This window comes from Marmota flaviventris, chromosome 2 (assembly GCF_047511675.1).
Source record: "Marmota flaviventris isolate mMarFla1 chromosome 2, mMarFla1.hap1, whole genome shotgun sequence".
NCBI lineage: Eukaryota > Metazoa > Chordata > Mammalia > Rodentia > Sciuridae > Marmota > Marmota flaviventris.
The window spans coordinates 74105956-74132001 of record NC_092499.1 but is presented as its reverse complement, the minus strand read 5'-3'; the positions used below and the strand labels follow the sequence as shown (position 1 = coordinate 74132001).

At 38.3% G+C, this 26046-nt stretch overlaps 2 protein-coding genes across 6 annotated transcripts; one reads left to right on the top strand and one right to left on the bottom strand.

Moving 5' to 3' along the window:
• Nucleotides 1-2266: 2266 nt before the first annotated feature.
• Nucleotides 2267-15000, top strand: Tomm20l (translocase of outer mitochondrial membrane 20 like). The gene is given in 6 exon segments (XM_027929761.2): nucleotides 2267-2402; nucleotides 2552-2595; nucleotides 6721-6802; nucleotides 11136-11222; nucleotides 11225-11277; nucleotides 12192-15000. Coding segments are annotated over 6 exon segments (450 nt in total). The 3' UTR covers nucleotides 12240-15000.
• On the bottom strand, nucleotides 12315-25954 carry Timm9 (translocase of inner mitochondrial membrane 9). Of its 5 annotated transcripts, none has more exons than XM_027929762.3 (6): nucleotides 25852-25954; nucleotides 25453-25634; nucleotides 22548-22640; nucleotides 14555-14619; nucleotides 13787-13882; nucleotides 12315-12832 (listed from the first exon to the last, which is right to left on the bottom strand). In XM_027929762.3, the coding sequence occupies exons 4-6, from the start codon at nucleotides 14591-14593 to the stop codon at nucleotides 12698-12700; spliced, it is 270 nt and encodes an 89-aa protein (XP_027785563.1). In that variant the 5' UTR covers nucleotides 14594-14619; nucleotides 22548-22640; nucleotides 25453-25634; nucleotides 25852-25954; the 3' UTR covers nucleotides 12315-12697. The 5 variants fall into 5 exon arrangements, with proteins under 5 accessions (XP_027785563.1, XP_071464112.1, XP_027785564.1 ...); XM_071608011.1 differs by having other exon boundaries at nucleotides 25458-25634; XM_027929763.3 differs by lacking the exon at nucleotides 22548-22640.
• Nucleotides 25955-26046: the final 92 nt, after the last annotated feature.

The window sequence follows — 26046 nt, the reverse complement described above, 5'->3', positions numbered from 1 at the left end:
CTAAAGTGGTGTCTATATCTAAGAAGAAAATATCATTTACAGTGGAAATTTTCCTGAAAACATTTCAATTACTTTTGTTCTTCTCTCTCTTTTTTAAATTTGGTAGCAGGGATTAAACCCAGGGGTGCATAACCACTGAGCCACATCCCCAGCCCTTTTTATTTTTTGAGGCAGGGTCTTTCTAAGTTGTTTAGGGCCTCACTAAGTTGCTGAGGCTGGCCTGGAACTTGTGATCCTCCTGACTCAGCCTCCTGAGTCACTGGGAACACAGGTATGTGTCACTGAGCCTGGCTCAATTACTTTTCAAGGTCTCTGTGGCGATTTTAACCTCAGTAATGTGTTTATTTATAACTGCTGTAATAATTCTCCTCCCTTTTAATTCCACTCTTCACTTTGTACCTGAACATTGTCCCTGGCTCCAGTTTCTTTAGCCTCATCCCTCCCTGCGGACAGGAATTTACAAGGATCTCAGAAAAGGTTGAGAATTGAAGAGGGCAGTAGAGAGAAGACATATGCAGCCAGCCTAAAAAGCATGATCTGGAGCTGGATACACCCACTGCCAAGATTCTGAATCCAAAACTAGTCCCAGATCACCAGAAATACTACAAACTTCTCAACAAGACTAAGTTATCATAAGAGAAAACATATCTAAGAAAGCAGTGATCAACTACACCTGCTAACCCTGAAATGATATTTAACTTACACCTGCTAATTCTAATATCATGAGGGCAACAGCTACTTCTCAGACACACTGAAATTCACCGCAGTGAGGAGCACCTTGCTGTGCACACTATTTTTTTTAAAATATTTATTTAGTTAGTTAGTTATTGGCAGACACAACATCTTTGTTTGTATGTGGTGCTGAGGATCGAACCCGGGCCGCACGCATGACAGGTGAGCGCGCTACCACTTGAGCCACATCCCCAGCCCTGTGCACACTATTAATATCACAAGAAAACGAAATAATTTAGTTCTTTATTTTTAAAAATAATTTTAAGGTGTTGATGGACCTTTATTTTATTCATTTATCTATATGTGATGCTGAGAATTGAACCCAGTGCCTCACACATGCTAGGCAAGCACTCTACTGCTGAGTCACAACCTCAGCACTAGTTCTTAGGTTTTTACTTTGCTTGCCTTAGTTATAAAAACTCTGGGGGTTGGGGTTGTGGCTCAGCGGTAGCGTACTCGCCTCACATATGCGGGTCCCAGGGTTCGATCCTCAGCACCACATAAAAATAAATAAACCAAATAGAAGGATTATGTCCAACTACAATTAAAAAAAAAAAGAAAAAAATATTAAAAAAAAAAAACTCTGGCACTGGGGGCAAGGTTTTAACTTCCTTTCTTTCTGCTGTATCTGCTGGATAAGGTAAATAGCTCAAAGAAAGACATCTAAGCAGCAGGTATCACAGGTCTATCTGAGCCCCTTTTGCTCTGGGACCTTTTGACTGTCAGGCCTAGCCCCGCCTAGCAAATTATCCGGGTTTTTTCTAGGCCAAATATTGCTTTAGAATGGAATTGACCAAATTATGCTGTATTCATGTACCAATGTGTAACAATGAATCCTATTATTATGTACAATTATAATGCACCAATAAAAACATTATTGCTTGGGCTGGGGCTGTAGCTCAGTGGCAGAGCGCTTGCCTAGCATGCATGAGGCACTGGGTTCGATCCTCAGCACCACATAAAAATAAACAAATAAAGGTATTCTTTCCATCTCCAACTATCAAAAAAAATTTTAAAAATATATTATTGCCTAAAAATTCCTCCCTCTTCCCACTATTGGGTTAAGGTAGTTGGAGGTCTGCTGGATCCTTTCAGATGACAACAGAGACAAGTTTGGGAAGTACAGGGTAGTGTTAAAAGCTGTTAACTGAGATGATCAACGCTGATGTCAGAGTCTACTAAGGTTTGTAGGTGAGGGAGCAGAGGTCTAAGGAGGTCCCATGTCCCCAGAAGCACCATGCCCAGCATACTGTGATTTGCCTCAAATAGGCATAGGGGCAGGGTGTGTCTGGAGAGGGGTTCAGAATTTGGAGTCCGATACACCTGGGTTAGAACGGAGCTCTGCTATTCGCTGGCTGTGGCGCCTCGCACACTCGTCCTCTAAGACCCTCGGATTCCTCATCAGTCCACAAGCCTAGCTGCAAGGAGTCAACGCGCCTGCATCGGGGAGCACCGAGGCCCCGGGTCGGGTCGGGCCGACACCCCTCCACCGCCCGGCGCGCGCCCAACGCCTGGCTCGCGAACCCCGCGGCCGATGCCGTGCGTCCGCTCCTTCCTCGGCCTCCTGGGGGCCCTGGCGCCCGGCGGCGCCGTCGCCTTCCTCTGCTACTGTGTTTACTTCGACCGGAAGCGGCGTGGCGACCCCGAGTTCAAGCGCCGCCTGCGGGACAGTGAGTGCGCCGGAGGCCGAGGCGCCGCCGGACGGGCCGAGCGGCCGCGGGGTGGGCGCCGGGCGGGCCGGGGCGAGCTGGGCCTAGGGCCCCGGGGCCCCACGCCGGCCTCGCACACCCCGGCAGCACGCGCTGCGTTGTGTTCGCAGAGAGAAGAGCCCAGCGGCCGAGGGCCGTGGAGCCCTGCGCGCAGGTGAAGAGCGTCGGAGCCCGGGCTGGCGCCGTCGGCCGCGCCGCGTCCCCACCCACCCGTGCCGCGGCCGGACGTTTAGTTTTTAATTTCTTATAGAACCGAGGGGAGGAAGGGAAGGAGGACACCGAGGGGTTATAAAACGGCAGCTGTGACACTGTAGGGCCACGCGCTTTTTTTAATTGAAGAGGGAGAAGGCGCCGTGGCCGGCCCAGAGCCCAGAGCTGCACGGGACGCTGAAAAGGCGCCGAGGCCTCGTGATACCAACTTCCAGAGCCCGCCTCGCAGGGCCAGTCTTCCAGCTGGTTGCAGAAAGCATCTTCGTCTCTCTAGGAGAGAATTTGATTTATTATTTTAAAAGATAACCATTGCCGTCATCTCGGTGATTGGCTCAGTTTCAGTTAACTCCCATCAGCTGTAAAAGTGCCACTGAGCGTTCTTAGGCTTCTTGTGTCCAACTTAAGGAATTAAGCTCACCTTCATTTTTAAGAAGTACTTTTAGTTGTAGACTGGACCCAATGCCTTTATTTTACTTAACTTATTTTATGGTGCTGAAGCTTGAACCCAGTGCCTCACACATGCTAGGCAGGCACACTACCAATGAGCCACAACCCCAGCCCTCCACCCGCATTCTTTCAGTTAACACCTGTTTGGGAGCCTCTTAGGTATGAGGCATTCTCCTAGGCAGGGCAGGGATCTGCATTAGGGGAATAAGAATAACCCCCAAAGCAAGGCCGTGGAGAGAGCCAACAAATGCACCAAGAGCTCAGAGGAGGAAAGATCATTTTTAGGGTAGGATTACCGTGGAGGGTGTGCAGTTTACTTATTGTTCTTTAAAGCTTATCGCTTTAAAGTAACACTTACTTTGCACCTGAATCTCTAACTTAGGCAGGGCTGGTTGGTGTTTTCCTGTCCCATTCAGCTTCAGCCAGGTGACTCCAGGGCACTTGGCTAGGATCCTGTGAAGACTGACTCCTTCACATTTGGCAGTTGATGTCTGCTGTTCCCTTACCTGGGACTCTTGGCCTGAGCACCTGAACACGTCCTCTTCATGTGGCCTGAGCTTCCTTATTGTATGCTGGGCTGGATCCCCAGAGGCAAGCAAGGACATATAGAGAGCGACGGGAAGAGTGCCAGAGCATATGGGGGCATGCGTTGGGGATTTCTTGCATTATCGAGGCCTGCTTCATTCCAGGCAGAGGGAATAAATTCCTCTTGATAGGAAAGGTTCCAAAAGCATTTGTGGAACCTTTACTATTACTATGGCTATTTTAAATAAATGCAATTTTTATGCAGAAGACTTTGAAGAAAAAATGCCATTGAACTGAACTAGAAATTAAGTTTGGGAGATGGTATTGGAAGAATTTGGGTTGTGGGTTCAGGGAGGCTAACATTCAGGATGGAGGGAGCTAAAGGCGCATAATGCGAAGTGGGGAATCTGCCAGACCTGTCCAGTAAATCAGCTTGGCAAAGGAGCCACAGTGAGGAATAGTGAGTGGGAGGAGAGGTCAGGGATGAATAAGCTGAGTAGGGATGGAATGAGGCTGGCTTGAAGGCAAGGTTAAGGAAAGACTCAATGGAGGGAGTTACTGAGCAGTTTCTGAGCAGGATTTTTTTTTTTTTTAAGGAGGAAAGAAAAAAATTCACTTGGATTGATCAGACAGGAGTGTACTAGATGGTTTGAAAGAGAACAGGCTATTTCAGTAGTATAAGTGAGAAGTAATAAAAATTCTAAGTTATAGTGGTGTCAGTGAAGACTGGGAAGAATAGTTCATGCTGATGAATAAAAGGATCTGGGGGAAGCAGGAGTCACAGACTTCTGAGATTTAGAAGTGAGTCATTTACAAAATAAAGGCCCAGATGCCTTGGTTAAGGAAACTGGCTGGGAGTGTCTAAGGAACTGGATGTGGGATTAGAGATGCCTTTCCCAGCCTGTTTGGGACAGAGTCTAGAATAGCTTCATGTCCTTCTCCTCCGTTGCCCTTATTCATGGTTGACCTTGAACCTTTGTGTGTGTGATTATTTAATGGTTTTCATTTTTTGTACCAAGGAAGGCAGACCTTGTCTTTTTTTTTTTTTTACTGTCCATTCCCTCTGTGTCTACAGCACTGTTTGGCATATATTTATTGAATATTATTCATGATAGGCAGAAAGAAGCAGCTTGTCAATGCACAGACTGTGAAACTGCAGTCTTCAAGATGTGCTGGAGAGATAGCTGAGTGGTAGTTTGGTATCTTCTAATGGAGGCCTTAGAATGTCAAACTGTAAAGTCTCGACTTTTCTCTGTTATAGTGGATAACCAATGATGATGACTTTCAGAGAATAGATGAAAAAACATTTTGGGGGGGATTGGTCCTAAGGGTGCTTTACCACTAAGTTATACCCCTATCCCTTTTTATTTTTTATTTTGAGACTGTCTTGCTAAATTGCTAAGGGATGGAATGAGGCAAGGCTGGCCTTCAACTTGAAATCCTCCTGCCTCAACCTCCTGAGTTTCTGGGAGTAGCCCCTGCACCCAGCTTGTTTTGCTCTTTTTTTTTTCCCATACTGGGGATCAAACCCAGGAGTTCTCTACCTCTGGAACTCCCAGTCCTTTTTATTTTTTTATTTTCGAGACGGTCTCACTACGTTGCTCAGGTCCTTGCTAAATTGCTGAGGCTGGCCTCAAACTGGAAGCCACTATGAGTTTTTGAATAATATAAAGAAAGAAAATTTGAATAATATAAAGAATAACTGCATTTCTCATACGTTGGAACCAAGGAATGCTGTACACTGAGCCATCCCCCAGCCTTTTTTGTTTTTTGAGACAGGGTCTCACATGTAAATCACTGGAATTACAGGTGTGTGCCACCATGCCTGGCTTGTTTTTACTTTTTTAAAGGAGGTTAGTCTGGTGCCATTGTGGAGATTGGAGAAGAGGAGAGAATTTGAAGGTAGGAAAATCAGTCATTGGCAATCAGGAGGAGAAATAATGAAGATCTGTATTATTTCAGTGAAGAAATGCAGAAGCAGACTTCTTCAAATGTTCTTTCATATAATCTTGCAAAAACTTTTCTTGTTTTGTTGATGAATAGCCCCCAGGCAGAAGAGAGATGTCTTTTCCTATTTCTTCTAGAATTTTTCTTCCTTCTCACCTCAGGACCTTTTGTTTCTGAAAGTATGTTCCATGGACCATCCTTATTAGATTCACCTGGATTATTTGTTAAAATATGCAGATATTCTAATCCTAGCACCAGCAATTCTGTTTCAGTATGTCAGGGGTGGCCCAAGGAATTCTTATGGGCAACCAGGTATTTTAGACTTTTATTTTTATTTTTGCAGTGCTGTAGATGTTACTGATCCTTAGCATGTTTGCTGATAAAAGCTTAAAAGGTGACCTCTCTCCAAGGTCATCCCATTTAAAAAAGATTATTCTTGGGGAAAACAATTACCTAAATCCTCTGGATATAAAAGACTAAAGGTGAAGTAACTGGTAGTGTAGTTGATATTTCTGGGCCAGGGTTTGCCTTGAAACACCAGCCCTAGGCTTAGTACCAATGATGATGCCATCTTATGGCTATACTTACCTTAATGAACTAGGCTGCAGCAAACCAAAGCATCCTTCTAATAGTCACCAACTGCCTGCCAAACCCTCACCATGTCCTTGTGAGCCTGTGAGTACAGAATCCTTACTATAGCTTCTTGCCTCCCTTACTAGAGAGTTACTGCTACCTGAACAGACATCAACCAAATGACCAAAGTGACCCCACAGGCCAGAAAAATAATTACAATATAATCAATAGTCACTGTTGATCCAGGCAAGAAAATAATATTGCAACATACAAAGCTACCTTTGTTATACTCATTGTAGTAGTATTTCTGCTGTGTATTTAGTAGTTAAGATAAAATATGGATAAGAGTTATTGCAAGCATCTCAACCTACTTTGATACATTGCTGTGTATTTTTATCATTTGAAATTACAATTCCATTTTAGGAAATTGATTTGAATACTATAAAGAAGAACTGCATTTCTCATACATTGGATTCAGAGACTAGGTTCAAGTTTTTTTAAATAAAAATCAATTTTGATCAGTAACCATATACTTTACAATCTTTACTCATTGTTAAACCTTTTAAAAATCTTTCAGTTTTGGGATCCAGCACCAAATGAAAAACTACAAGAACGTTTTTTTCAAGAGATACAGATGGGAGAACTTTGGCTATCTAGAGGTAAGAATGTAAACATTCCTTTGTGAGTTATTTATGATAATTTATGTTCAGGAAATATTATTGATTAGGATTTGTATGTCAAATAGCTAGCTAGATGTGTTAATCAGCTTGTTGCAGTTAAATGCCCAGCATTTTCACTTCATTACATGTGGGAGGCCAACCTTACTGGTGACTGAGTTACACTCCCCAGCTGGGTGCTGAGGCGCTCAGTCACAGAAATGGGTGTGTCTTGCTACGGCCCCATGGGTAAAGCTATGCTTACCTGTTCCTTTGTAATATAACCCCTTGCCCTGTTTAGGATAGAATCTTCCATGGAAGTGCCTTGTGTGTGTCCCCTCCTCTTACTGTGCCCTTGGGTGTGGCCTACCCAGGTGTGAGTCAGCCTGCTGACAGTGGACATCTTGAAGATAGACTCAGCCCCCTGAAACCTGACCCCTTGCCTCATTTGAATAGCTTCTCCTCAATAAAAGGGGTCAGCGCGTGTGTGTGCTCTCTCTCTCTCTCTCTCTCTTTCTGCGGACCCTTAAGGTCAGAGGAGCCCTCACAGCAACCCCAAAGATAAAGGTATTTGTGTCTCTTGTGTGGTTATTTCATGCAGCCCAGTTTGCCCAGTTTAACTAGAGTGACCCCTGAGCCGGCAATTACACTAATTACACTAACACCGCCCCCCCCCCCCCCAACCACACTACAATAATTAGTGTTCAAGTTTATGTTGTAGTCTGAGAAGTAGACAGGCAGGGAAACAAAGCCATGTATGTCTCATTTATTTTTTTGTACAATTCTCAATATATGAATTTTCAAAATGACTTTTTTTTTTTCTTTGCACCAGGGGTTGAACCAAGGGGTGCTGTGCCACTGAGCCATCCCCCAGCCTTTTTTTATGTTTTGAGACAGGGTCTCACTAAGTTGCGTAGGACCTCACTAAGTTGCCAAGGCTGGTTTTGAACTTGGAATCCTTCTGCCTCAGCCTCCCATCACTGGGATTATAGGCATGCACTACCTCACCTGGCACCCTTTAAAATTTGAGACAGGGTCTTGCTAAATTGTTCAGGATGGCTTTAAAATTATAGTCTTGCTACCTCAGCTTCCCAAGTAACTGGGATTACAGGTATGACTTAAATAATATAAAAAGGAGTGACTTTTACACAAGGTAATAAAGCTTAAGACTTTCATTTACATAGCCCTTTCCCAATACCCACTAACAATTTTTTTATTTATAACTTTATGTACCTTTTCTTAAATTGTGTGTGTGGGCTCATAAAATCTCAATTCCTCTCTAGATATGGATACTTCCTCAATATAGGGGCAATTAAAATATATAAAACCTTTCAGCTTTAACTATTATTATAGTAGGATAGATGTGGGGAAAGAAAATTAGAATTATAACTTGAGAGAAAAAAATTCATAATTCATGGTCCACATAATGATGTTTAAGTCAACCATGAACTGCTGGTATAATGGTATATACTACATAGCTAGGTATGTAGTAGGCTATATTTTCTAACTTGGTGTTAACTACATTGTATTCTTCACTAATTGTATTATTTTTGTATTTTACACAGTGATGCAGTAGTCTAATGGTGATGCATTTTTCAGAATGTATCCCTTTAGGATTGGAGGTGTGGCTCAGTGGTACATGCTTGCCTAGCATGCATGAGGCCTTGGATTTGATCCCTAGCAGCTCAGGGGGAAAAAAAAAGTATCCTCCATATTAAGCAACACACAACTACTTATTTGATCATATTTTATTCCTCTTTATGTTCAAGTGCTACCATGTAATAATTTAGTTACATTTAGAGGTGGATAAGTTATTGATGTTATTAGAACAAAAATTGCAATCGTTGGTTTTACAATTTTGTCCCTCTCTGTGATCCCTAAAGTGATTGACTCTTTAAAATTATATTATATACTTCTGTATAATGTAGTTTGTAATTTTGGCTGCTAGTTTAAGTATCTTCAAACCCCAAACGGATTAATTCAGTCTCTGGAGGTGGGACTCTGGCATCACCATTTTTTAAATCTCCCTAGGTTAATACAGTATAAACACAAAGTTAGAACAAGTGTTCTTTTTTTTTTTTTAATATTTACTTTTTAGTTGTAGTTGGACACAATACCTTTTTTTAAATTTATCCATTCTGTGTGGTGCTGAGGATCAAACCCAGGGCCCCACATGTTAGGTGAGTGCTCTACTGCTGAGCCATAACCCAGCCCTATAGAACAAGTGTTCTAGTGGTAAATTTTCGCCCATTTTTTTGCAGTTTTCTGAACTTTTCCCATTCTCTCAGCCACTAACTCCAATTTTCATTACTTTGCTGTCAGATAGAACATGCAGGTTGAGTACCCCTTATCCAGAATTCTTGGGACCAGGTTCTAACTGTGGAATATATACATATACATAACAAAATGTCTTAGGGATAGGACTTAAGTTAAAAAATGGAATTCATTTATCCCATATACACCTTATGCATAGCCTAAAAGTAATTTTATACAAAATTTTTAGTTCACCAGCATTTGAAATGTGACCTGCTACATGGAGTTAGGTGTGGAATTTTCCACTTGTGGCCTTATGTTGGCGGTCAAAAGTAACTTGATTTTGGCTGGGTGAAGTGGAGCATGCCTGTAATCCCAGCTACCTGGGAGGCTGAGGCAGGAGGACTTTTAAGTCTGAGACCAGCTGTGGCAACTCTTCAAAATAAAAGCAAAAAAAGGGCTGGTGATGTAATTCAGTGGTGAAGCACCTCTGGGTTCAGTCCCCAGTACTATTAAAAAAAAAAGTTTTCAATTTTGGAGCATTATGAATTTTCAGATTAAGGATGCTGTACAGTTCTACAACTATTTTAATTGTGGTTGTCTATGGAGCCAGAAATTTTGATTGGTACTTCTGGGGAGTTGGTGTAATTTAATTTATTGGCTGGTTGACTTAATTGACCAAATTATTTTTGTATTCTATTAGCACCTCAATCTTGAGAGCAGGTACTGTATGTTTTTTCTTGTGGTACTGGGGATTGAACCCAGGGGTGCTTTACCACTGAGTGACATCCTCCACCCATTTTTTAGAATTTTTTGAGACAGAGCCTTGCCAAGTTGCTGAGGCTGGCCTCTGACTTGATATTCTCCTGCCTCTGCCTCCCAGGATGCTGGGATTACAGCCCTACACTACCACACCCAGCTTTTTTGGTTAAAAACTCAATACAATCGAAGAATTTGATTTAATGCATCACCTCCATAAAGCTATATTGTTATAAATAATAAAAGCCTTAATGGAAATTTCTAATGTTGGAAATGTAAAATTAACTATCTGGAAAGGCACAAAACTTGTCTTGTAACCTACATATTGCTTTTATCTACGTCAGGTCATGTCCTTGTGGTCTTTCAGTTTAAGCTTCTTGGGAATGTATTTTTATATGAATATGTGCTTTGTGTAGTTTTTATATGATCATTTATTTCAACCAATAAATGGAAAATTTGTTTCAGTTAGTGGGAATCTATTATTATAACTGTAGGGAAATGTATTTTTAAGTTTCCAAGTTGTATGAAGTGTGTCAAATTTCATTCCTTAGGATTATATAATACCTGAAGACAGGCAGCATACTGCCTTCAAAGGTCAAATTTAGCTTCTATTCCTAACTGTGGCATAAAAAATAATTTTGAAACCTTAAGTCAGTTCACTGATCTTTGCATTTCCTAAAAGTAGAACAGAGAGTGAAACCAAGTTGTTCCATGTTCTGACTTGCACAGAAATACTACGGTTACTTTCCAATCTTTGCATATAAGCTAATCTTCCTTAATGCATTTAAAAACAATTACTTATACATTAGAGTTTATAAATCTCTTATTCTTTTCCCTCTAGATATTACTTCATGTTATGCTGAATCTTGCTTGAAGTCTTTGATAATAGGATCTGTTTTTAAAAAGTTTAATTTAAATCTCCATCAAATCCTAAAACAATTAAATCAGAATCTCTGGAGGTTAAGACTTCAGGTTTAGCAGGAACATTATATTTCATATTTTAATATTTCACCCGTCACACAGATAACTCATTAATAAAAGATCACAACACTACAATACTCATCATCCATCCCTTACATATACAATATAAGAATGCACTTCCAACAGAAAGAGGACACTTGTTATAGTTTGCCTCACAAAATTATTCCTATTGCAGCTTTAAATTGTGACACTCAATATTTCTCCTCACACTTGAACTCTATTCTTCATGGAACTTGTCTAAATATTATTGATGTTTTTAAATCCAAATTGCTTTTGTTAGTAGTTTGTAGAATGTGTATTTTGAAGAACATTAATAGTTTGCTGAAAACTTAATGTGTTTCAGGGGACTGTAGAATGGGAGTTGAACATCTTAGCAATGCCCTTTTATTGTGTGGGCAACCACGGGAACTTCTGAAGGTTTTCAGACATACACTCCTCCTCAGGTATTTGAGATGCTGTTGCAAAAAATCCCCCTTATTTGCCAGGTGAGCACATTTTTAACTATCTTTGTGAAATATACACAGTAAATAACCATGTGATTACATAGAAATAGCAAAGTACGTGAGTGAATTGCCTGAAGTTTAAGAGTAAAATATCTGAAGTTTTGGTTGTTTCCTTTGCTTTAAGATGAAGCCAGCCTGTTTTTCATGTTTTGACTATAATGAATTACATATTTTTTTAGTATTTATTTTTTAGTTATAGGTGGGTACAATATCTTTATTTTATTTTTATGTGGTGCTGAGGATCCAACCCAGTGCCTCATGCATGCTAGGCGAGCACTCTACTACTGAGCCCCAGCCCCAGCCCTGAAATACATTATTTTGTTATTATACTTGTTCCAGCATTTCTGCTTTAAAGCAGAACAAACAGTATTACTTTACTTCCCACAAACATGACAAAACATATAAATCACTTTGGTAAATTTAAACATTTAGGCCAATTAGTGTTCCCTTAAATACAAGTTTATATTGGTAACAGAATCCATTTATAAGCCAATTGATTAAGATATTAGTTCTCTTACATTTACTAAACTCTTTGGTATATTTCTGTATCAACTAGAATTTCCTGAAAATACCTGGCTGTTTCAGGATAAATCTCAAGATACTACTTTAACTCTGGTTCACTTTTTTAACTACTGATCCCATGTCAAGACCTGCAATAAAGTATATATTGTTGGTTAGATTCAGAACCATTCATGTTGGACTCTCAGCTTTTGAACAAGATACACAACAGTTCAGATTCCACTAAACTCAAGCTAGTCTTGGAACGTTTCCTGAAGATATATGAAAATGTAGCTAGGATAAGAATGTATGATGCCCATCCTGGCAAAGGAAGGGAGGCAAGAAAAGGATCATGAATTGAAATGATTAGCAAGTAACTGTTTTTATGTATTTACCAGCAACTTGAGGCAGAAATGAATGAACAGGAATGCTTGGAGGATGGATGATCCTGATTGAAAAACATTTCAACGTATCCACAGTCCAGTCAGAAAACTATGGTTCTATATAGCATAAACAACTGCTTAGTGATATTTCCATTTATTTCACTTTTAGAATAAAAATTTTTCTATCTCATACATGATTGGACACATATTTTGCTTTAAAATTAACAGTCACAATGGAAGAAACAATGGTTTATTTTTCTAATTAAGGGACCAAGCTGCAGAATCTGAAGGCCTCAACAAATGTATCTTATTATTTTCTCTGAACAATAAGATCTTCTATTTTATTATTCTTGGTGAACAGCGATGTTGTTTCTTCATTGGTTTCCATTGCCAAAGAGTCATGACAGGTGGTTTAACACGGTGCCTACTGCTTTCAGGGGATTCCATCACATGAATCCTCATTTCCAGTGCAACAGCTGTTGGCAATCTTTCATTGAAAGTCCATCCATCAGGATTTCTCTTTATCGTGGTTGACCAAGGAGTCCTGCTTTGGCTGCCAGGGCTTCATTCTGCTGAATATGATATTCTTGAAATCTCATGGATATTCTTTGTGTCATTTTTAAATATTTCTGTAAGCAATGTTCTGAACAGGTGATCTAGAAAAGGGAAGATCCAAGAAGCAATGCGAAAATATCAGTTTTTAAAAATGCACATATTCTAAAAGAACAACCAGTAGGAACTTTGCTTTTCTTTAAATATTGGTGAACTAAGTAGCACAAATGGGTAGTGACCATAGCTTTAAATTGTTGATATAAGAATTAACATATACTAAATGCCTACCAGTTTGTAGGCATTAAGAACTATGATAGGTCCTTGTCTTTATGAAGCTTCTGAACTAGATTTTTTTTGTCAGTATATTTTAATATTAACTGAAAGCCCAAATTCCTATCCTCTTAGTGAATATATACTTAGTAGCAGGTTTGTTCCTTTTTTAATAAGAAACCCCATTCTCAATATTTTTAATTCTCAACCTTTTTACTTTTTAACAAGAATATTACATTATCATCTCTCCTAAAATGTCAGTTATTTAAGAAGTACTTATTGATGGCTGGTTATGTGTTAAGTTCTTGTCATGAATGTTACCAATATAAATGTTTTGATGAGGATATTAAAAGTTAAGACTTCTAATAGGATTGGGGTTCAGAACCCACCTATGCAATATGAACCACCATATTTAAGCTTTGCTTTTTCCAATGCCAACCTGAGTTGTCAAGGACATAGAAAGGCTGTATTGTTTCTTTAGCCAGGCCATCTCTACTGAAAGGTAATTATTAAGAATCTTTGTGGTAGAACAGTAACTCAGCAACCCCAAGTATCTTCTCTAAAAAGGTCTGTCTTGGTACAATGTGACTTTCACATTAAATTTGGCATCATGAAACATTCTATGCTCATAGATCCTTGGCAGCTTCAGTTCCTCCAAGCAGTGGCTCATAAAAGGCACATAAAAGGCAGCCCAAATTCCTGTTGTAAGTAGGAACAAGTGAAATGCTTAGGGGCATCCTATTGTTATGACAAACTTAGAGAAATTTAGTGAGCAACACTTTTCATACCTCTTCAGGTTTTACTTCTCTTGTTGTAAAGTCTTTTACACAGTCCAAAAAGCAGGTTTCTGTAAGTTTATTGTAGGTTCCAAGGAATTCCCTAAACTAAAATAGAAAGTTCTTTAATACTCAGTTTTTGCAACAAAGATGCTTTGAAACTTTACACTTGAAACCATAGATTCTCTTGCTAACTTAAATAGTTGTAATATGATCTATAAAATATCATTTACTTGTACATTTTTGCCGTCTGAATATTGACCAGAATAAAAATATAAATGTAGTCAGGTGTGGTGGTACATTCCTGTAATCCCAGCTACCCAGGAAGATGAGTCAGGAGGATCACAAGTTCAAGGCCAGCCTGGGTAACTTAGTGAAACCCTGTCTCAAAACAGAAAGGGGTAGGGATATAGCCTGGTGATTGACTAGCATGTGTGAAGCCCTGGGTTCAATCACCAGTAACACACACACACACACACACACACACACACACACTCAGAACCAGGTGCAGTAGCCAGGTGTACATGCCTATTGTCCCAGTTACTTGGGAGGCTGAGCCAGATCACTTGAGCCCAGAAGCTGGAGACCAACATGGGTAACATAATGAGACCCTGTCTCAAAAACAAACAAACAAAAAAAAAACATGCTTCATATAATATCTGTTCTTAGAGATGAAATACAACACTTATTTTGTGAAATCTCTGACTAACCTGGTTACATCCAGTAGTGCTTTACGTTTTGTTCCCCCCAAATCCTGTTCCCTTAATTATAATACCTTACCTGTTTTATCTGATCAGATTCTGGTATTTGTGCAGCCATATTCTTTTGGTATGTTTATTAGTCACCTGATTAAAAAAAAAAAAGGTCAATCTACATTTTTTTTTTAAGTTAGGTCAAGAGTTAGCTAATCATATTTTATAAATTTCCAACTTTGTACATAAATTATATGCCATCCCCAATCTCACAGATCATTAATGACAACAGAACCTCACAATTTACAGTGAAAATTTTCTAATGTTAGCTCTGGAACTCAGAGTTCCTGTCTTACCTAAATCTACAGCTTTAAGACAGTTTTCTCTGAACTCTAGTGTCTTCTTAAAATTTCTTAATGATTCCACTAGTTGACAATTTAACTCTGACCTGAGCTGCTAATGATTCTTTTACTATATGTAAATGTGAAGTTTCAATTAATTCTTAACAAACACCACTCACTTTTAAATCAACAATGCTCAAGAAAGATATTCAGAATTCCAGAAGATGCTAAAGGAAAATTTCTGAAGTTATACATTCTGGAGTTCATAAAGGGCAATCACAAAGACTTACTAGAAACTTCTGATATAACTTGGGGGCAACAGAAAGGAAAAAAAAAAAAAAAACTTTCTAAATTACTGAGGTTTACACATATCCTAAATGTAGGACTTCAGTTAATCTAGATTCAAGAATGTCTATATTGTTTATTTACTGTATTCTAGCTAGTTCTAAAAAGTTTGAGCATATCATATGAAAGGTTTATATAAAATAAAGCTGTTTAAAAGAGAAATTAAACATCATGTAAAAGGAAGAATAAGCAACTACTGATCACATACACTGTAATGTTATGCGTTATATTCAGCTTTGAGTTCCCTAATAAACAAAGCAGAAAAGATAAACTGTATGTATATATGTTTCTTATTGGATCGTCAATTATTTAGTTGCCTTGAAAAGCACAAAAACTAGGAAATTCAAGTTTAAGCGCAAAGCATATGACACTACTATCAAAAAATTAACATTCTCATTTTTAGTAAAACATATAATCAATGTTAATTTCACTTTAACCACTCCCAACCATGTATATAATTCCCCCCCTTCTGTATTTACTTTTCCCTCCTCTTTTTTCCTTATCCTGAATATTTGTGATAATTACTGATATTTTAAAAGTCATAAGCAAGGGAAAGCATTAGTTCTTTTCTATTTGGTATGCTAGTCTCATTTTAGATGTTATAGCTCATAGTTTTCTTTGGAGTAATGATTAATAAAAGGTGTAACTGTGTATATCAAAGAACTTTGAGTTTAGTAACAAGACAGACAACCCTTCCAAATCCCTTTTTATCTGCTGTTGAACAAACACTTAGTAGAAATTTTAAGTGAGCCCAAAGTTTAGGCAACTAGTGTTCCATAAACGCCTTGCAAGTTAACAAGAATGCTCTTTATTCGAGTTTTATTTCACAGTGTTATAAACAATATGTATATATATTTTACTGTAGAAACTACTTGGATAAACACCAAGAATTAATTGAAGGTAACCATTTTTCAGATATTGCTGTATCACCATATGTTCCAGGTAAGGTACTATCCATTATATTCCCCCTTAGCTGTATGTAAATGATCAAACACAGATTCCAACCCCTCCAAATAGGCTTGCACAGAAATCCAAGCCTATTTAATCATCTTCCAGTATCATCATCAAACTTACTGTTTAGAATCTTGGCAGTTATGATTCTAATTAATTAACTGGTATATGTTCATTCAGTAAACACTTAGTGAATGTACTGAGGACAGTGGTAGTTATGAAACTAGCTTCTGACACTATGCTTCTGAGACAAGATACATTTTTATAGCTGCTATAAAACACCATTACCCAGTTAAAGAAACAGGATTCCATACGTGTATCATGCAGTGATATTGTTTAGGACATGTGCTTCCAAGATGGCGCAGCTGTGCCTTTCCTCATTCCTTTAACGTGTACAACTAAAAATCCTACATTATATGTAAAGCAAATATAAGAAGACTTTTGAGAGGTGGATGGAAAGTAGCAGACTGGTTAGGACCTTGGACTCAGAAACACAGGGGTAAATTCTCTGTATTTTTTAGTTCTTTATATAGACTTAAAAGCTGAAGAAGCTGGCCATCTGCAAATGGGGGCAGTAAAAAAAAAAAAAAAAAAAAACCCACCACACACCAAAAGCTTGGTCTCTAACCAAAATTGCAAGACAGAAGACTAAATTTAGGCAGTAACCACTATATACCTAGCGAAGTCCACAGAAAAAACTGTCACTTTTATCCCTTCACACATCAGCTTAGGCCAACTGGGAAGCCTAGATTTCCATCTACAAGGAATGTAATGAGGTGCTCCAACACCTACACTGTAGTGCTGCTAGAAAAGGCTGGTTAGGGAAAGGGTCATTCATCCTGCCAGGCAGTAAAAAGACCCCCATCCCACAACTAATACCAAGTGTCAGTGGAAACCAGACAGGGAGACTAGCTTCCATTCCAATTTCTTTCCTCTGGGATAGTATCAAAGAAGGTCTACTTGAGATTCAGGACTTGCATTACTGCCCCATGAAGATTAGGCCATATGCCCTACTGTGGTATCAGTAGAGGCCACTGGGGAACAGTAATGAGGTACTCCAGTCTTTCCCAGCTAGGAATGCCTGAAAGCATTCCAAATTCAGCAAAAGACATAAACCTAAAATTCACGAAGTTGAATGAATCCCAAACAGCATAAACCCAATGAAATCCACATCAAGTCAAATACCTAAAATTTAAAAACCAAAAAAATCTGAAAGCAGCGAATGAAATACAACATCTTTCTATAGGTAAAAACTAATCAGGATAATAGCATATTTCTCATCAGAAACTATGGAGGCCAGAGGAAGAGGAACAAAATTTTTCAAGTGCTAAAAGAAAAGAATGGTCAAACCAGACAAATGTATTTAATGAAAGTATCCTTCAGGGATGAAGAAGAAACCAAGACATTCTCAAATGAAGGAAAACTAATAAGAATTTTTTGTCCACAAATCTGCCTTAAATAATGTTTAAAGATTCTAAACAGAAAACAATAAAAGTAATGTTGGGACATAAAGAAGAAAAATACAGTAATAAAAAAAAGTTCAGTATAATACATTTTCCTTCTTGAGTTTCCTATCTTATTTTCATCAATTATAGCAAAAATCACAAGACCATTTACGGTGGTTCTAAATATATGTATGCAATAGCTGGGTGCAGTGTGCATGTCAGTAAATCCTAGCGACTTGGGAGGCAGAAGGATCACAAGTTCTAGGCCAGCCTTAGCAATTTATTGAGACCCTCAGCAACTTAGTCAGACCCTGTCTCAAAATAGAAAATAAATAGAGCTGGGGCTGTAGCTCAGTGGTAAAGTACTCCTGGGTTAAATACTCAGTACAGATATTAATTCAGAAAACTGTAGGTAAATCAAAATGGACCACAGGACTGCAGGAAAAGAAACAAAAACAAAAAGTAACAGGTTTAAACCCCTAGTAGATGGGGAAAAAAAAAAAAAAAAAACTCAATCTAAATATACCAGTTAAAAGACAGACTGGGAGTGGATTAAAAAATATCATCCAGGTATAAATGGTCTACAAGAAAGTCTTCATATTTAATGATACACACAGGTTAAAGACAAAAGGATGGGAAAAGTTATACAATCACAAGAAAGCAGGACTTTGGATTAGACAAAGGGGAATGAAGGAAAGAGAGAGGGGATGGGAATAGGAAAGACAGTAGAATGAACTGGACATCACTTTCCTATGTTCATATATGACCAGAGTAACTCCACATCATGTACGACCACAAGAATGGGAAGTAATTACTCCATGTTTGTATGACATGTCAAAATATACTCTACTCTCATGTATATCTAAAAATAACAAAAAATTTAAAAAAAGAAACAAAGCTATTCTAGTTGTAATTTAAGTGAATTTCAATTAAAATAAACGAATTTAATTAAATGTTTAAAATATATTTGTTAACAAGGAATAAATACTCATGATGTTACAAAAAAACCAAAGAAAGCAGGAATAGATAATATCAGAGAAAGTAGATTTTAGAACAAAGAAAATTATTAAAGACAGAAAGAGACACATAGGGGTTGGAGTTGAAGCTCAGTGGTAGAGTGCTTGCCCAGCTAGTATGAGGCACTAGGTTCAATCCTCAGCACCACATAAAAATAAATAGATAAATAAATAAATGGTATTGTGTCCATCTACAACTAAAAATAATAATAAAATAAAAAAGGGACATATAGACCAATTTATCAAGAGATATAGCAATCCTTAATATGTATGCATCAAACACAGCTATAGTTGGGTGGGGTGGTGCACACCTGTCATCCCAGCTACTAAGGAGGCTGAGGTAGGTGAATTGCAAATTAGAGGTCAGCCTCAGCAACTTGAGACATTTCTGTCTCAAAGGAGAAAGAAAGAAGAGAGGACTGGGATATATCTTAGTGGTAGGTGCTTGCCTAGCATGTGTAAGACCCTAAGTTTAAACCCTAGCACTGAAAACAAAACAACAACAACAAAAAACTGCATTTCTGTATGTTAGCAACGAATATAAATGCACACTGAAATTATAACACCAATGATAATTACTAAAAAAAACCCCCCAAAAACGATATGGATAAAAGTATGTTTATGTATAAAATGCTAATAATTAAGACATAATAAACAGACGTGTCATGTGTTCACAGATTAGAAGTCTTTTTTTTTTTTTTAAAGAGAGAGAGAATTTTTTAATATTTATTTTTTAGTTTTTTCGGCGGACACATCTTTGTTTGTATGTGGTACTGAGAATCAAGCCCGGGCCGCATGCATGCCAGGCGAGCGCACTACTGCTTGAAAGAGTAAGGATGTCATTTTTCCCAAGACTGATATGTACACTTAGGGTAATTTTAACCTTGAATTAAGTCTGTCACCTTATATAAAAATCAATTCAAAATGGATTAGGGACTTAAAGTAAAATATAAAATAATTAAAATTTTTAGAAAACTACGAGAACTCCTCAGATATTAGTGCTAGATAACATCAAAAGCATAATCTGTAAGAGGAAAATTTTGATAAATCTGATTTCAGCAATACTAAAAACTTGCTTTGTAAAAGATACTATTAAGAGGACAAAAAGATAACCACAAGGCAGGCATGGTGGTGCACACCTGTAATCTCAGCTTAGGTATTTTACCAAGACCCTGTCTCCAAAAAAAAAAAAAAAAAAAAAAAATATATATATATATGTATGTGTGTGTGTGTGTGTGTAGGGAGGGAGAGAGAGGGCTGACACTGTAGATGTAGCTCAGTGATACAGAATCCCTGGGTTCAATCCCCAGAATTTAAGCATAATAATTACATATCATTCACTCTACAATTCTGTTCCTAGGCATTTAGTTTAGAGAAATGCAAGCTTATATTCATACAAAAATATGTCCCTGGTTATTTATAGAAACTTTATAACAGTTGAAAATGGAAACAACTCAGATGTTCTTTACTGAGTATTTGGCTAAACAAACTTCTATCTATACTATGGAATATTATTCAGCAACAAAAAAGAGGCATGAATACATATAGCAGCTTGGAGAATGATGCTGAGTGAAAAGTCAATCCGAAAAGGTTACATGTATAATTCCATTTATGTAACATTTTGAAATGACAGAATTAAATAAATGAAGTCCATATTAGTGGGTGCCAATGGTTAAGGGGAGGAGGGTGAGACTGGAGTGTTGCTTCAAAAAGGTACATGAGAAAGCTTTATGATGGAATGTTCTGAATCTTGACTGTATCAATATCCATATCCTGGATGTGATACTGTACTCCAGTTTTATACAATGTTACCATTATGGAAAACTGGGTAAAGAGCATAAGATCTCTATATTATTTCTTATAGCTGCATATGAATTTACAATGATCTCAGAATCAAGAGTTTAATTTTAGAAAGAGAGATTGCATAGTATTATAATCCCTGCCCCCCAAAAATGCAGCAAGGTAAATGTTGTTAGCAAGAGATCCAAATTGGGCTAGAGTGGTGGTGCATGCCTGTAATCCCAGTTACATGGAAAGCAGAGGCAGAAGGATCACAAATTTGAGGCTAGCTTGAGTAACTTAGCAAGATCCTGTCTCAAAAAAATCAAAAAGGGGGCTGAGGTTGAGGTTGTAGCTCAATGGTAAAACGCCCCTGGATTCGCCTTCAGTTCAGTGTACCTGTCTCTGAAATTTACAGAACATTTAAAAACTTTATATATTCTCTAACTTCTGTACTGAAGTGGGTGGGTAGAATTCCAAGTTAGACTTCTTTTGGATTCCCACTCAAAAAACAGTCTGGAAAAGATCCAAGAAATGGCAAGACGACTTTATGAAATTAGTATGACATGAAACTTTTTTGTGGGAACTTAAAAAATACAAGGACAATAAAATATGTATTAAGGAACTTGCTTTACCAGCAGGAATCTGGCTCGAAGTACAAAAGGCCATCCACCTGACCTGAGCTTTCTCACTGTATCTAGGACATGAAGCAAACTGGATTTTCCACACCAAAAAAAAAAAAAAAGAAAAGAGATCTGATTTCCTTAGAATTAAAATCTTAGAAAATTTACACGATGACTAACATAATAATCTAGTTCTCTTATTCCTATCCTTGTATTCCCTCAGGTTAAAATTCATGTTTATTGATTTTTTCATCCAGAAGTTAGAGATAGAGAACATATGAAGTTTTTAAATGTTCTGTAAATTTCAGAGACAGATACACTGTGCTGTGTCAGTCCTCCCAACCCCCTTACTATGCAATTCATGATGACAAATGATGGATATCATTGGGAAGTCTTTGGCAAGATATAGATGAGGAACACCCCAAATGATACTGGTATGAATTTCTTTTTTGAAATTGTTTTTTTTTTTTTTTTTTTTTTTAGTCATAGATGGACACAATACCTTTATTTTATTTACTTATTTTTATGTGGTACTGAGGATTGAACCCAGTGCCTCACACATGCTAGGCAAGTGATCTACCACTGAGCCACAACCCCAGCCCTTGTGGTTTGTTTTAGTTGTCTTTTAATGTACATTCCTTAAACAGTCTCCTCCTTTAAAAAAAAAAAAAGTTTATTATACTATAAAAGTAATATAATCTACTGATTATACTCAAAGATCACTGCTAACATTATGAGTTTTTCCTAGAATCATTTGATTATGTATTTTATTTTTTTAAACATTTCCTGGGCCTACACTTAAACTCAATATCAGCTAATAGTCAGCAATTCCCGCCCCCCCCCCCCCCCCCAGTGTTTGGAATGGAACCCAAAGCTTTGTGCATGCTAGGTAAGTGTAACCACTGAGTACACCCCCAACCAGCAATTTTCTTTCCCCCTTTTTTTTAGATGTTGATGGACTGTTATTTTATTCATTTATTTATATGCGGTGCTAAGAATCGAACCAATGCCTCACACATGCTAGGCAAGCGATGTACCACTGAGCTACAACCCCAGCCCCAGCAATTTTCTTAACTCTGCCTAAATCTCCATAGCTTATTTATTCTCTGTAGTGTTATTATTATCAAGATTATGATGAAACTAACCACAGAAAACTATTCCTAGTAAACAGTGGAGATGCTCAAATGAATGATTTTCAGATTCACTCTATAGTGTAAGGTCTTCTAAATCTTTCACCATTCATTGTGTAGTTTTTTAATCCTGAGGTACACTGACTGACAAAGACCAATAGCCACACAAAACTGCTGATGGTGAGAACAGGTTGCAGCAATGTTTTGTCTTTTATTTGATTCTTTGTTTCTTTTCTTACAGAAAAGGCTTTTAATTCTAGAGGCAAATATCCAATCAGGAGTTAGTGTCAGGCTAAATCCCTGAAAGCTGGTGTAGGAGAGAAGGGATAGAACTCTAGCTTACCTCTTATGAATGATGATAGCAATGTTTAGTTTTGTGCCAAACGATATGTATTATAGTACCAGTGAACTTAATAGTAAAGGGAGATCTTATCAGTCATCGAGCTCAAACCTTTTCTGATGCATGAGTTTCCTTTTTGTTCTGGAAAAGTGGTTGTCCAGCCTTTGCTTGAACGTCTGTCTCCAGTGAGGCCTGATTTCTTACCTGAAAAATTAGGGTGTTATAGTATGACTGCTGAGGCCCTTTGGAGCTCTAACAGTCTTTCTGATGAAATCTAAAGTTCTGTGGCGATGTTATTTTTAAAAAAGCTTCTTCTTTTTTATTACCAAGTTAAATGATACATCAGGTATTTTTCCTTCTTGCTGTAATGGGGATCAAACCCAGGGCATTATGCATGCCAGCATGCACTCTACCACTGAGCTACATCCCCAATACCCCTCTTCCCCTCTATTCTGAGACTACAATTCTTTAGCATACTTAATGTCATCCTACATATTGTTACTTCTTATATGATTCTTCTAATACCCCTGGGAGGGAAAGTTTAGAAATGTCTACATTTATAAGAGACCACTTTACAAACAGTAACTGCAACAGTAGGGGCCTAACTAAGGTGTTGTTCATACTTTAAGCAGTGTTTTCCCTCTTACACCTTAAGACCTATGTTTCCAATAAGCTGTTATTTAGAATACCATTTATCTAAAATATATTCTCCAAATAGACAAACATGCTGTAAGCTCTTCAGACCCTTTCTTCAGCAACTGTTATTTTTGCTTACATTTTTTCACATTTATTAACCTTGTCTATTATCTCTTCTTAATGCACCTAGTAACTTCCCTAAATTATTTTCCTTTCCTTCTCAGAAAGGAAATCCACTTAGCAAAGAACAAAAGAGATTTCAAAGGCCCCAGAAAAATTTTATTTCAGGTGAATATCATCACATAATAATTTCCAGAAATGTATAATACTGAATAAAATAAATTAACCAGGACATGATGGGGAGATACCTTCCATTTCTTTTTAAAAATCATATGCAGATTTGTACCAACTTTGAAGCCAAATCCTAATTCTGCTCAAACGTAGTTTACAATAAATGATTCTTCTGATGTCCTTGGCCCTATCAATATAATTGCTCCTGGTCTTTGAGGATTGGTACTGGTAATTGGCATCTTATGGTTCAGGCAAAGATCATATAAAACCACTGAGTGACAAGTAGTTGAGGAACAGGATATATCTATGATCTTAAAGCAGCTCCATAGGTTACATATCACAGAAAGAAAAGTACTCCTTCATGTTGGAAAGATCATAGTCACTAGTCATATTAACCAAGTGATTAAACCTAGCACCACATACACTGAGTTGTGGCATTAGGTATTTTATGATGGGACCCACTAAGGCACAGAGCATTACTTATGTGGCATTCTTGTAAAAAAAAAATGCTCTTTGATCATTAGGGAATAATCAGGAAAATCCACAATACGAAATAACTGAAGAAAACTGGGCTGGTCTTTTAAAAAAAATGCAATAAAGAAAAGGTTGATGTAGATTAAGAGACTGAAGAGTGTTGAGAACTATACATAGTGTGTGAACCTTGATTGGAACCTGATCAAAGTAACATTAAACACTTCCTGGATAATTGAGAAATTTGAATGTTATCAAGTATGATAATTTATTGATGTTGTGTAATACAATGTCCTTAAGGAGACACATGCTGAATAAATTGTGGTTAAAGTTCATGTTTGCAACTTACTTGCAAATGGTTCAGCAGAAAAATTTTATACATGCTTGGAGAAAGAGTGGGAAAGAAAAAGCAAATACATGTTAAAAAAAGGAAAAAGGGGGGAAAACGCCCTTCTGACCCATGGGTTTTTGTTTTTTTTTTGTATCAGAGTTATCAGTGTCTTTGAGGTCAAATGTCTAAACTGTTTTTACTAACTTGTTTAATATAACCTAATAGGAATCACATGACCCTTTAAATTATTTGTAGCAGATTTAGGAAGTTATTTTAGTCAGATTTAGGTTGTCTAACAATAACTCTAATAACCCTAACAATGATAACTCATTGTTAACCAGAGCAGTTTTGAGAGATAATCATACTGCTTTCAGACTGGAAAGACTGGCTTCAAGATATAAAGAACTGAGCCTTGGGCACTGGAGGATGACATTAAAGGGATTTTTAAGATCCAAATTATTCAAGTCATATTAATAAATGCCTTTGCTTAATAAATGCCTTAGAGATAAGAGGGGCAAGATAAGGTTTTTCCCCCACTTTCACATTCACACCCAAATTTCACCCAGAAATGATGGAAGTTAAGTGATCATAAGGTCTCTTGCAGCTCTGACATTGTTATTCTTTTAATACACTTATGAAAACTGTGAACAAATAGGTTCAACAAAAGAGACCAATGTCAATGGGGAAAATGTAACTGACATAATAATAGTTGTTAATTACTGAAACTCATCAGGATGCAAAAATAAGTGAAATGTTCTCCAAAGCTGACCCGTAGGTCCATTTTAATTCTAGACGTCTATGAAAGTAGGCAGTTTTTCCATCGGATTACATATTTTACTTTGATTAATCTATTTTAAAGCCTATACACAGCAAGGCGAAAAGGGAAGGTTCTAAGCAGTGCGTCTTCGAAAATGAGCAGACAGCCCTGGTAGTCTAGAAAGGACTGGAGTCTAGAAATGATTTTGCAGTTAAAGGAGGGACTCCAGCATGTCAGCGCAAGGTCGCGGCACAGAAAACCTTACAGCCTAATTCTCTGTCCCCGCAAAAGACCTAGACTCCCCAAACCTGAGCCTGAGGTGGCTCGGGGCCTCAGCTTCCCACCCTGGCAGGCTGACGAGGCCGCCGCGTAGGTCCGCACCCGGCCAGACGCGCTGCCCGGGTCTGCAGCCCCCGCGGCCCACACACATCGCGGCCGCTTTCTCCCGGGACCCTGCCACCGTTCTGAAGCTGACCTCCGCCCCCCACCCGAGAGCCCAGGATTCTGAGGGCAGAGAAAAGAGACCATACTTAACCACAGGCTCTCGCATCCGACTGGTAAGAGGCTGGGGGGCTGCAATGCAGGTGGAGTCTGGGGGCTGAGGGTCGGGGTCAGGGTGCCGCCGCCGCTGGATGGAACAGAACACGTGGGAGCGGTGATGTCAAACAGTACTTAAACTCTTTGACGCAGATTCTTTACAACGTGGGGAAATCTAAGGAAAAAATCCAGTACCATAAATGAATTCTGAAATCCACTAAAAATTAACTTCGTGGCTGTAGGCTTACCAGCGCTCTCTATTCCTGACTCTCTCTCCCTACGACCCGAATCTATTGAAGCTCTTTGGAAGACTAATTTACTTAACCCCACGGTCATAACGGTCTTCAGGAGCTACAGTGAAAATAATCCCTAATAAACACGAGTAGTGTTACCAGTCAGGTCAGGAGCGCTTCAGTCGAAGATGAGTCCCTCGGATTTTATCCAATATCTTAATCTTGTAGGGAGATGTGTTGTCTTTAAAATAAAAATAAATTCACATCTCTTTTAAGGTTTTAACAGTGTAAGTTTGTTTCCACCCGGACAGGGATGGAAGGGCACGGGAGAGTACTCGCGTTTTGGTTGGATGT